The sequence below is a fragment of the Chiloscyllium plagiosum genome, unplaced genomic scaffold, assembly GCF_037043375.1.
Source record: "Chiloscyllium plagiosum isolate Xiang-an unplaced genomic scaffold, Cpla_swu_hap1 HiC_scaffold_5, whole genome shotgun sequence".
In the NCBI taxonomy this organism is placed as follows: Eukaryota; Metazoa; Chordata; class Chondrichthyes; order Orectolobiformes; family Hemiscylliidae; genus Chiloscyllium; species Chiloscyllium plagiosum.
Window position 1 is genome coordinate 12,815,188 of NW_028270143.1, and position 12,950 is coordinate 12,828,137.

Sequence of the window (12,950 nt, forward strand, 5' to 3'; positions counted from 1 at the left end):
CTTAGTCCAGTACGCCACCAATTTCGGTGTCATCTGCAAACTTACTAACCATACCCCCTGTATTTGCATTCAAATAACTTCCATAAATGACAAAACACAGTGGACGCAGAACCAATCTTTATGGCACACCGCTGGTCACAGGCCTCCAATCCGAAAAACAACCCTGCACCACCACCCTCTGTCTTCCACCTTCAAACCAATTTTGTATCCAAGTGGCTAGCTCTCCTTGGATTTCATGTGATCTAACCTTGCTCACCAATCTACCATGTGATCTAACCTTGCTCACCAGTCTACCATGTGGAACTTTGTTGAATGCCTTTCCGTAGTCCACTGCTCTACCTTACGTCACCTTATTCATGATGTTTTTACCAGAGGGCCATTTGTAGGAAGAGATTTTAAAGAGGAGTCTTTGTCCAGTGTTCAGCAGCACAAATTGATCTTTAATCAGAGCTCCTTACCTAACACCCTGAGAGAGGTCTCTGGAGATAGACTCCAAGGCACTCCACATCTCTCTATTAAGTACACGATATCTACATTAAAATAATTGCATGCAATGTTGACATCAGTGCTTGCCTCCTCCCTTCTGACTGTTATGCCTCTCCCCAGACATTTGCCAGCTGCATCATACTGAGTGTGTGCTATTTGGTACCTTGTGAAGCTGAGATTGTTTACTTTCCCAAGGTCACTTTAACAAAATAATGTTCTGCAAATGCCCTTTTGCAATGCTATCTGTTTTCTCCTTTAATGAGGTTATCTGTCTGTGCCCTTTGTTGTACATCATCCATTTCTTGGTGTTTGTTCTTCAGTCCCCCTGCAGATGGCTTTTTCTCTACTCTTTACAATGATTTGTCTAAGTTCCTTAATGTTACTTTGTTAGTTATATTTATAGCTTCGGTACACCTACATATGTGGTATGTAATGGCAATTACGTAAAAAGCCTTTGACTATGGTAGGATCAGGCGTTTTCTACACTTTACTAAATAACAAGTTTTCTCTTTCCCACTAATATTTTTATGAGGCACTTCATTATGTTATCTGGTTGCCATGAGTACGAAGGCTCCAATTCTGACTGCGTCACATAACAATTCTCTTCAGCAATGGGCAACGTCAACAGGACCTTTTTCTTTTCTCTGCTTACCTTTCATAATTCTGAAGAGCTCTGCCACATTTTCTTCTAACCACCCGTGTAGAAATTTAACAGATCTGTTTTCAAATCTCTCCATTGACCTTTTCTTTAAGTAGGAAGGCAAACACAACTTTGCAAAAAAATGGAAAGGAGAGGAAATCTATTCATTGGGTATATTGTACAATATCTGTACATGAACCATTGGAAACTGCCCCCGGTTGCATTCATGTAGTTTGCACTTAACTCTGAGTGAAGTCCTGCTATTTATTCATGGGGTCTTGATCTTTGAAAACCTCTTACAGTAATTTGCCCAAATGGCTAACAGCTCAGCCTTCTCATGTGCAGTTTGAGACCCATGCATGGTACTCCTTTTCTACTCAGGAAATGGGTTTACTTTGAGTTTTGCTTGTATTAAAACCATGGGTAAATGAAAATTAGACTCAATGTTCAAACTGATATGTGGCAAATTTTGCATAGATAAGTGCATTTGTGATAGGTGGACACACAAATAGCAGGGCTTGGCTGTTCTATATTTTATTTAAATTAAGTAGACTGACTCAAATCTGGCTGAAACAAATTTGGTAAAATTTGAGGTCTCACCAAACAGATTGAAACCAAATCACTTTGTGTCATTTTCTGTTTGCCAACTGCTTTTGTTTAAAAACTAATCTTTGTAAATTAAATTCATGTGTGTTGTATTCAAAGATAAACTTTGAATTGATTTTACTCTGCTTTTACGATTATGTATGATTTCTGACATTGATGTAGGTGCCGTGGTCAGGCGACTTATAAAACTTTGATTGTATTTTACATGCAAAAGTACACGTGACAATAAATTTCTATTCTATTCTATTCTTTTTTCAGGTTTTAAAAGAAGTGACTGTAAAAGCTCAAGCTTCTGAGAAAGTAAAGGTGGATGTTCAAAAGGTGAAGGACAAAGCTCAGGCCATCGTAGACAGTATATCTGCAGACAAGGCCATTGCAGAAGAGAAACTGGAAGCTGCAAAACCTGCCCTAGAGGAAGCTGAAGCAGCTCTGCAGGTAAGTAAAGATCACCTGCTGCTGTTGTGTTTGACATTCAGAATATTCTTTTAAGTCAGACATTTGTTCAAATGTTGAGTTGTTCTTTGTTATCAGAAACAGTCGTGTTCAAAGAGCATTTCATCTGTAAGTGCCACAATAAGTGTGAGGCCCTGCGAGCTGGATCCTGAAGCAGCAAGTAGCTCATGGGAAGATTTTAATTTATCCCACTGAATGTGTGAAAATAGTGATCACCCATCACTGGCCTTCCATGATTTTCCACTAATTTCCAGAGAGCCTCAGAACATTCTCAGCAGCAGGATGGGGTTTGTAGTTTTACTGGTGATCTTGAATGTTGGGACTAGGTGATACATTGAGTTAGCAGACATATGAATTCAATAAAATCAACACCTATGTTGTAATAGTGGTTGAAAGATTTACTTTGGTAAATATCAATAATTGCATAATGTCAGTTGTACTGAAAATACTGCAGAGATTTTTCATCTTTTTTGTTTTCAACATTTTTTTGCAGACAAAGCTCTTTTACTAAGGCCACTATAGTCAGAGATTGGAAATCTAGGAGTATGAGAATATTTTGGAAACATAGGTTATATAAGAATAGCCTGCTTTCGTACAAAGACACAAATGCAATGAATTTAAATTCCTCATAAAGTTGAAACATTAGCAAGATAATCTGCATAGCATTAGCCAATCTGAAAAATTGACTTTGGAAGATTAGAATATAATTGATGACACCAACAAAAATGTGCATCATAGTCAGATAACTGATATATTCTGCATAATCTAGATTTACTGTCTGCAGACAATCATTATGCAAATTCTCTGGGCAATATTTATATATGATTAGTTTGGTTTTCTATAAAATGGATTTTGTGACAGACTTGGAATCGAGCAAAAGTTCAGTTAGAACTTGTATTCGTTATCGAGCTAAAGCAAGTGTTAGGTAAAATTGATGTCTCTCCATTTCTTAAAATTGTGTTTTGTTGTATTTACTTCTTTCTTGTAATTGTTCCCTCAGACCATTAAACCAGCTGATATTGCCACTGTCCGTACACTGGGTAGACCACCTCACCTGATCATGCGAATCATGGACTGTGTGCTGTTGCTATTCCAACGGAAAGTAAACTCTGTGAAAATAGATGCTGAGAGAAGCTGCATCATACCTTCTTGGCAAGAGTCCCTAAAGCTCATGACAGCAGGAAACTTCCTACAGAACCTCCAGGTAGCCAAACTATTTAGAGGCATAAACAGTTGAATCTTTTTACCTTGGATTTTTCTTTCTTTTCAGCAGTCAGTATTATTTTCACATTACGAACCTGATTGTTGGATTGCTCATTTGGATGATAGCTCTTTACAAGACAAAATCAATTAAGACTCTGCTTTGGCTCCTCATTTAATGGGGCAGAAGCGGGGAGAGGTAGGAGGAATCTTGGAACCATTTTATCAGAGGAAGGATTCATAACAAAATGAGGAGTCCAAAGGCAGGTTCTTAATTGATTTGCTCTGATTAAAACTCTGGCTGGAGTTTTAGCCCTTTTCCAGAGAGGATCTGGTTCTCGTCCTATACTGGTATATTACTTATCCATGGAAAGAATTGGCTGAAGAAGTCAATAGGAGCAATGTGGACCCTCTAACCCAGAGGCAGCTCGCAAGAGAACTTCGGTCCACTGAAGAGTACGGCAGGTGAATGGAGTGAAACTTTAGTGTCAAACCCCATGCACTGACTATTCTCCTGCACTGCATTGCTCAGGTTAGTGCAGCATGCAGCACCACTATCATTTCAGGCACCTCATCCGAGTGCAGTACACTCTCTATGTCTCTCTCTCTCTCTCCGTCTTTCTCTCTGTCTCTCTCTCTCTCTGTCTCTCTCTCTCTCTGTCTCTCTCTCTCTCTCTCTGTCTCTCTCTCTCTCTGTCTCTCTCTCTCTCTCTTTGTCTCTCTCACACACACCCTGAGCCAATTGGTGTCTTCCACAACATTTCAGTCACCATGAACAAATGTCCTATACCAATCTGGACAGAAACCAAACTGAACACTCCTAATGACATGTGTAATAAATCAGAAAGCTTGACTGGAAAGAAACATTGTTTATTTCTGAACACCAAAATAGAGCTCCAACCCCAGCCCGCTCTGCAGACCCATCCCTGGGTCTACTTTATAGATATTTTCCTAATCAAAATGGAGTTGGAGGTGGGAAATAAAGCACGGTGCCCAGCTCTCTCTAAAGTCATCGAGAGCACTGATAGACACCAGGTGCTCCATGTCCAAGGGCACCCAGGCACGAACATAACCACCAAGCAGTTTAGCTTTATCATTTTTTTTTCCTATGGCATGTCTCCTCTACAAAGCATTTTTTAAAACTTTATTTCCCTAAACATCCTGTTTAGAATTGCTATTACACATTTCTGATGCAGGTAAGACTTGAACCCAGGCTTTCTTGTGCAGGGGTAATGACACAACCACTGTGTCACGAGAGGACCTGGGTCTGTGCTATAAAAAGGACTAAGGTGGTGAGTTCCAGCTGGGCAGGCCATTGGCTGTAACCAAGGGAAGAACCCATACTCTGAGCTCTGTGAGGAGATTAATTCATGATTCCCTAGTTTAGGGGTAATCAAAGCATGATTGCACAACTTGGTGTGAATCACTGACGGGAGATTGTGGAGGCAGAGACAGGTGACTTGGTCTCCCATTGTCAGGCACTCTGTCGAACACTGGCAACACATACTTGCCTGGTTCACTGGCAATGCAGTTTCACACAGAGGAGGAAAACATCAGCAGTGACCCGAGAGCCTGTGCCTCCTGATGCACTGGTTTTTGGGGATTGCTTATCTTTCCACCTGTACCTCAGTACCCCTCCCCTCTGCTTTGTCAAGGGGTATGTGGCTGGGGAAAGGTATGCTGATTCTGCCGTTGGTGCCATTTGAAGTGTAGTTGGTGTGTGTTGTAGTAGAAAGCCCCTTAACCTGGAGAGATAGGTGATTGGAGGAGTAGCTGTATAAGCCGTTCCTGTGCCTCAGTGGTAGAAGAGTACTTTCTTAGGCAGTGTCACATTTGACCCTTCTGCTGGTCTCAGTACAACTGATCAGAGACTTCACAGCATGTCAGTTCTACCGAGGTACCTCTCACCCAGTGTACTCTGACCGCGTCCTGACTACCAGGTTAGAGACATAATATGAGACTGCTGTACTATCAGAAAAGAGGGATTCCCTTAGGGAAATCTATTGAAGTGCCTCCCTCATGATTTCAGTTACTTTCTCCCGTCAGCCATGGTTGGAGAATGAGGGTGAAGGGGATGGGAAACATCCACCAAACATCCCCTGGAGAAACAGTCAGAGGTGGAAAGACACCAGCAAAGCAGCATGACTCATTCTTCCTCATTTTCACTTCAGCCAAAGGCTTCTTCAAAATTTGTCACCCAACCAACAAGTCTGTCTTTCTTGTATGGATAAAACACTATTTGGTTTATTTCTTGTGTTTTGTCTGTAAAAGTACTAATTATGTCTAATGGCTGTGATTATCTGAACGTTCACTGTTATCAGAAAATTACTCAAAATGCCAATTATGAATTCAAAGTTAAATATGTTTTCGTCCTGGCAATAACTAAAGTCTTTTACTTTGCCTGCTTGGCTTATTGGAGTGCGTAGGAGTTTGCAAACATTCTCCTCCTGTTTTCAGAACCACTCAGTTGTTCCAATAGCATTTGACAAAGGCCATTTGGTCCATTTCATTGGTACCAACTCTGGGCATGTGGGCACGATGCCATTCACCGGCATTTTCTCCATAAGCACACATTTACTTCTATTTATATAATCATCCGATACCCTATTCAATGCCTCAATGTAAGCTGCCTCCAACAGACATCAAGGCAGTACATTCCAGACACCAAATACTTGCTGTGTGAAAGATTTTTATAAACTTAAGTTTGTTTCTTTTGCAAAACACTTTAAAATTGTAACCTCTGGTCTTGATCTGTTTAGGAGCAGGAACAGTTTCTTCCTATTTGCTATCTTCATAGCTGAAGTTTACCACCCCAGAATTATTTTTGTGAACCACTCTCCTATGCATTCACACCCTTCCTAAAGCGTGCCTCCCAGTACAATACACCGTACTCTAGCTGAAGACTAATGGGTGGTCTGTATAAGTTCAGCATAACCTCCCTGTGCTTGTTCTATGTTGCTGTGGTTCTGTTCGCCGAGCTGGAAGTTTTTGTTGCAAACGTTTCGTCCCCTGTCTAGGTGACATCCTCAGTGCTTGGGAGCCTCCTGTGAAGCGCTTCTGTGGTGTTTCCTCCGGCATTTATAGTGGCCTGTCCCTGCCACTTCCGGTTGTCAGTTTCAGCTGTCCGCTGTAGTGGCCGGTATATTGGGTCCAGGTCTCTGTGTTTGTTGATGGAGTTTGTGGATGAGTGCCAAGCTTCTAGGAATTCCCTGGCTGTTCTTTGTTTCGCTTGCCCTATAATGGTAGTGTTGTCCCAGTCAAATTCATGTTGCTTGTCGTCTGCGTGTGTAACTACTAGGGATAGCTGGTCGTGTCGTTTCGTGGCTAGTTGATGTTCGTGGATGCGGATCGTTAGCTGTCTTCCTGTTTGTCCTATATAGTGTTTTGTGCAGTCCTTGCATGGGATTTTGTACACTACATTAGTTTTGCTCATGCTGGGTATCGGGTCCTTCGTTTTGGTGAGTTGTTGACTGAGAGTGGCTGTTGGTTTGTGTGCTGTTATAAGTCCTAGTGGTCGCAGTAGTCTGGCTGTCATTTCAGAGATGTTCTTGATGTATGGTAGTGTGGCTAGTCCTTTGGGTTGCGGCATGTCCTCGTTCTGTTGTCTCTCCCTTAGGCATCTGTTGATGAAATTGCGAGGATATCCGTTTTTTGCGAATACCTTGTATAGGTGTTCCTCTTCCTCTTTTTGCAGTTCTGGTGTGCTGCAGTGTGTTGTGGCCCTTTTGAATAGTGTCTTGATGCAACTTGGGGCCACAACACACCGCAGCACACCAGAACTGCAAAAAGAGGAAGAGGAACACCTATACAAGGTATTCACAAAAAACAGATATCCTAAAGAGTCCCTTATCACATTTCTCTCACTCCTCTTTCTTTCCTCCTGTACTGCTGGATTACCCGTGATACCACAGGCATTGCCCTTGCTGTCCTCTGAGGAACCATCAGCCGTGCCAGAATAGAAAACTGGTTAGGAAGCAGAACCTTTGGGGACCACTTCACTGTCTGTCCATTTCTCTTGTACTGCCTGCTGATACCTTATTCCCCATCTGCCCGCTTGCCCCTAACTTGTTGTGTAATCACCTCATCATCCATTCTTCTTTTAAGCAATTTCCTATTGGCTACGTTTTTCTTTGTGTGAGTGGACAGGGGAAACTGAACTATAGTTATTACCAAAGCCACTCCTGATATTCTGATCTTTGGTTCAGTAAGAAATGTATTCTTATTCTCTTCCACTTCCCCTGTGCTCCAATCTCTTATCATCTTCTGCACAAAGTACACCCCATGCTACACTGCATCTGATACATTAGAGTTAAAGCAATTGGCTCCAAGCATCAGTGGAAGGACTAAGATTTCATTACTGTCCCTGCAGAAAATGTAGTTATAATCCAATAAAATAATTGGATTATATTTGTGTCTTTGTGTACATTTAAGCTTGTCATTTAGTTTATTGTAGTAGCAGCTATTAACTATATATTTTTTAAAAATATACTAGGACTAAAATTGCACTGAACATTCTAATAGAATAGCAAGACAAATGGATCATATTTCCAAGCAGGAAGAAGTCATACATTTAATTTGCATTTAGATTATAGTTGTATAAAAGGTCACAAATATATTTGAGACTACATTTGAATTTTTTTGACATAAATGTTTAATCATGTTCTTTTATCATCCTAGCAATTTCCCAAAGACACAATTAATGAAGAAGTTGTTGATTTGCTTCAGCCCTACTTTGAAATGACTGACTACAATATTGAAACAGCCAAGAGAGTCTGTGGCAATGTAGCAGGAATCTGCTCCTGGACTAAGGCTATGGCTTCCTTTTTCTCCATTAACAAAGAAGTTTTACCACTAAAGGTATTTCAAGTTGAAAGTGTTGATTTAATCGTTCCCACCAAAAACTACATTTCATAGTGGGAGAATTGGTGAGAGGACAACATTTTGATCGATATGTACTTTGTAGCATAAATAAGAGAATAAGTAGAAAAAGCTTATGACTTTCATTTATCTTTCTAGCCATTAAATCATTTCCAATTGCAGTGTCCATTGTATATATGCCAGTGCACCAGAATAATTTAGAGTAGGCAACCTCAATAATTTGAATTTGAGTTCAATGACAAAAGAAGTCCCAAGGCACTTCCGAGACGGATGTGGGAATGAACGCTGAGGTCAGTGATGACAGACCTGTCTGGAGATAATTTTTGATGAGCTTTTCATAAATTGAGAGAGAGGAGAAAAGATAGATAAATGTATGGAAAAGGTTGTAGAGATCAGGCTCAAGACTTCTAAAAGCTTTATAATTCATTTTGGAGTATTGGATGGGATGGGAGTGGGGGAGATTGGGGAATGATTAAAGGGCTAATATCAGAAGTGTGGGATTATTACAGGTGATTACAGTGCCAGAAGAGCTTGTGGAAGAAAGATTGCACAGCATGAGAAGAATTTTAAGTATTTTGGAGGACAGGATACTAATGACATGCAGAGAGTGTAAATCTGATAGTCAAATTAGGCATATTATAAGAAATAGAACAAATTGAAGTTTATGTAAAGCAGAGGGTGCAAGAGTAGGAAAGAAAGAGCTGAATTAGTTGATTATAGCATAGACTCCCTACAATATAGAAGCAGACCATTCAGCCCATCGAGTCCATGCTGACCCTCCAAACATAATTCCACCCAGCGTTGATAAAGCATGGCACTGGAAAAGACACAGCAGGTCAGGCAACATCTGAGGAGCAACAGAGTCGATGTTTCAGGCATAACCCTTCTTCAGGACTGGAAATAAATGGGGGGATGGAGCTAGGAGAAAGGTGGTAATAGGTGGGTGAAGGTAAGAGGTGATGGTGATAGGTCGGTGGGAAGTGTGCAGTGGATAATTAGGAAGGAAGTTGGACAGGTAGATCAGGTGAGGAAGGCAGAGCTGAGTCAGAGGGTTGGATTTGGGATGGGGTGGGGGGGGGGGGGGGGGAGGGGAAATTTGGAAACTGGTGAATTCAATGTTCGTGCGGTGTGGTTGTAGGCTCCTGAAGCAGACGATGAGGTGTTCCTCCTCGGGTTTACAGGTGACCTTGTATAAGTGGTGGAGGAGGCCCAGAATGGACATGTCCTTCAGGGAGTAGGAGGGGGAGTTGAAGTGGATGTCCACAGGAAGGTGGAACTGGTTGGTGCGTACTGACCAGAGATGTTCCCTGAGTCATTCTGCAAGTTTGCGCTCAGAACTACAAATTTGGCAGAGATGTACTTGTATATTCTCCAACCTCATTTATTGCATCCAGTGCTCCTGATGTGGTCTCCTCTACATCGGAGAGATCAAGCGCAAACTCTTGGAAATATTCAGGGAACATCTCTGGTCAGTACGCACCAATTAACCCCACCTCTTACAGCCATCCACTTCAACTCCCGCTCCTACTCCCCGGAGGACATATCCATTCTGGAGCTCCTCCACTGCCTACACAAGGCCACCCGCAAATTAGAGGAGGAACACCTCATTTTCTGCCTCAGAAGCCTACAACCACACGGCATGAATGTTGAAATCATCAGTTTCCAAATCTCCCCTCCCCCCACCCATCCCAGATCCAACCCTCTGACTCAGCTCTGCCTTCCTCACCTGATCTACCTGTCCATCTTCCTTCCTAATTATCCACTCCACACTTCCCACCGACCTATTACCATCACCTCTTACCTTCACCCACTTATCACCATCCCACCTACCTTTCCCCTAGCCCCAATGCCCCCATTGATTTCTCAGCCCTCTTTCCCTGTCCAGTTCTGAAGAAGGGGTATGCTCGAAACGTTGACTCTCTTGCTCCTCAGATGCTGCCTGACCTGCTGTGACTTTTCCAGCGCCACACTTTATCGACTCTGACTCTCCAGCATTTGCAGTCCTCACTTTTTCCTAGCATCCCACCCAAAGCCACTCCCCCCTCCCCCTATCCCTGTAACCCTGTTAGAGGGGGCATTTAGCATGGCCAATTCACCTAACTTACATCTCTTTGGACTGTGGGAGAATACCAGAGCACCCAGTGGAAACCCAAGCAAACATGGAGAGAATGTGCAAACTCCACACAGTCACTCGAGAGTGGAATTGAACCTGGATCCCTGGTGCTGTGAGCCACTGTGCCGCTCCTAAGCAGGATCAAAAACATGTAGGAATGGAGATGGATGATATTGCAAAGGTATTGTGAGTAATGTGAGTGATCTAATCGAAGGATAAGGTATGTATTTTAAAACTCAGCTTTGAACTGTACAATGTGACAAGGTTATGAACAGTCTGGCCAGCTTGAGAATATGGCCTGACAGGGAATGGAATCAATTACAAGAGAACGGAGGTTTTGGCAGAGGCCAACATTAATGTGTGCTCTTAAATTGTAGGATTTGATATCAGGCAAGAAGGAAAGAAGTCGTGCATCATAGTGAAGTGGAAATATTTGATGGTGTCATAAAACAATGAAAGTTATTGCCTTAACTGTCGGCAATAGATATAGAATCATTTACTTTATAGGAAAGAGAAGTCAACAGCTTATAATGATTTGAAATCATAACTAAGAATGCATACATATTTATTTTAGGCTAATTTGGCAATCCAAGAAAATCGTCTGGCTATAGCCATGTTAGATCTTCAGAAGGCACAAGCAGAATTAGATGCTAAACAAACCGAACTGGATATTGTACAGGCAGCCTATGACAAGGCCATGGCTGAGAAACAAGTGAGTATTAAATAATTAGAGTCATTGCTTATTGTTTGCAAAATGTATGTAATAGTTTGGGTGAGAGAAACAATATCTTACCCTTGCTTTTGTGTAGAAAATTTCTAACAAAAATGCCACTATGTGGAAATTATTTTTGGGGGGACACTGACTACTGGCTTGGAATGCAGAGTGATACCGGCAGCGTGGGTTCAATTCATGTTCTGGCTGAGATTACCATAAAAGACTCTTTTTTTTTCTCTCAGCTTCTCCCCTCTCTGAGCTGTGATGATCCTCAGGGTAAACCACCACGGGTCTTCTCTCACTAATGAGAGAACAGCCCTTTGATCTGTTTGGTCTATTGCGAGTTCATGAGTCACATGGGTATCAGCTGTTACAGGCATCAATTCCATATTATTTAACAATTCTTTCAGATATTTTAAACATCCTAATGTGGTTTTATAGATAAATTTTGCAACTTTCTCTGAGGTGGTAATTCATCAAAAACTAACACCTTCAAGAAAAGGAGTCTGCTATAACCTGACAAGCAAATAAATCCAGCCCCTTCATTATGTGGTTTGACTCTTAATATCATCTGATATGTTCCAGCACTCATTCTCGTAAACAGCTTCTCTAAAGATCAGTATTAATAAATAAGAGTGAATTGATTCATTGGAAGCAACCCAACTATTGTACAAAGTATTCCAGTCCATATGATGATTTCCAATTTGTGAAGCTGTTCCACAATATAGCAAAGATCTTCTATAGTGCCATGGCCAGTGGGCATGAGTAGAAATTCCTCCAAGAAAATGTTATCTTTTCTATATCATTGTGTTTAAATTCTATTTCTGTTTAAAAATGGATAACCTTTTGGACTATTGATGTGGCTGAGGCTGACCACATGATCCATTCCCAAAGGCTTTTGAACACCCTGCATATTATAAACATTTCAGCAAAGCAAAAGTCTTATAGACCGGCCATTTGCTTCCAGTTAGATCTGGAGATAAAGGAAAACATAAAGACTCATTATTGCTAAACTGGGTGCTGGTGCTTTCACAGTTATCTCATCAACTTACAAGGAATCTCTGATACAAGAGGTAAGGCTACACTTTAAACTTAATGACCTTGCAATGAGCCTATTGAGGTGTGCCGTCAGCACATGAAGTGTCTGCCTTTATCACTAAAATCAGAGCTTGTTGGATTGTTTAAGCTCTGAGATTCAAAGTCAGTTTTTGTCTTAACCTCATGAGAGGAACAGCTCGAAGGCCTGCTTTTCATTTCTGACTCTGTCAAAGTTCTCCAGAAAGAATCTGTCTTCACCTATGAAACTGGATGAATTCTCTGAATACAGAGATAATTGCTGTACTTTTGACTAATATCTGTCTGCATCCCATCTCCCAGGAATGCTACAAGATCAGCGACTGACAGATTCCCAGTTGAACCTTGACTTCACAGAATCCTTGCTGTGCAGAAGCAGGCCATTTGACCCACCAAGCCTGAACCGACTCTCCAAAGAGCTTCCCACCCAGACCCACCCCATACCCGTAACCCTGCATTCCCATTGGCTAATCCACCTAATTTACACATCCCTGGACACTATGGGCAGTTTAGCCTGGCCAATCCAGCTAACCTGCGCATCATTGGACTATGGGAGGAAGCCCACACAGACATAGGAAGAATGTGCAAACTCCACACAGACAGACGTCCAAGTGCGGAATTGAAGCCGGGTCCCTAGCACTGTGTGGTAGCAGTGCTAACCACTGAGCCACCCATATCAATGACTTACTGGATTCAAAATCACTTAAATTATTACTAACCACTTTGCGTTTTTTCTAGAAGTTCATAAGTTGTGACATCTATCCTCCCCTTTTTATTTCTTTCTC

General features: G+C 41.7%; 1 protein-coding gene across 2 annotated transcripts in view; it reads left to right on the forward strand.

The window, feature by feature from the left end:
• Window positions 1-12,950, forward strand: part of dnah5 (dynein, axonemal, heavy chain 5) — a 343,383-nt gene that overhangs the window by 243,144 nt on the left and 87,289 nt on the right. For both annotated transcript variants that reach the window (XM_043689617.2, XM_087987009.1), the window contains 4 exons: window positions 1,991-2,167; window positions 3,186-3,389; window positions 8,063-8,242; window positions 10,951-11,088. In XM_043689617.2, coding sequence (XP_043545552.2) covers window positions 1,991-2,167; window positions 3,186-3,389; window positions 8,063-8,242; window positions 10,951-11,088 — 699 coding nt within the window. The remainder of the gene's footprint in view (window positions 1-1,990; window positions 2,168-3,185; window positions 3,390-8,062; window positions 8,243-10,950; window positions 11,089-12,950) is intronic.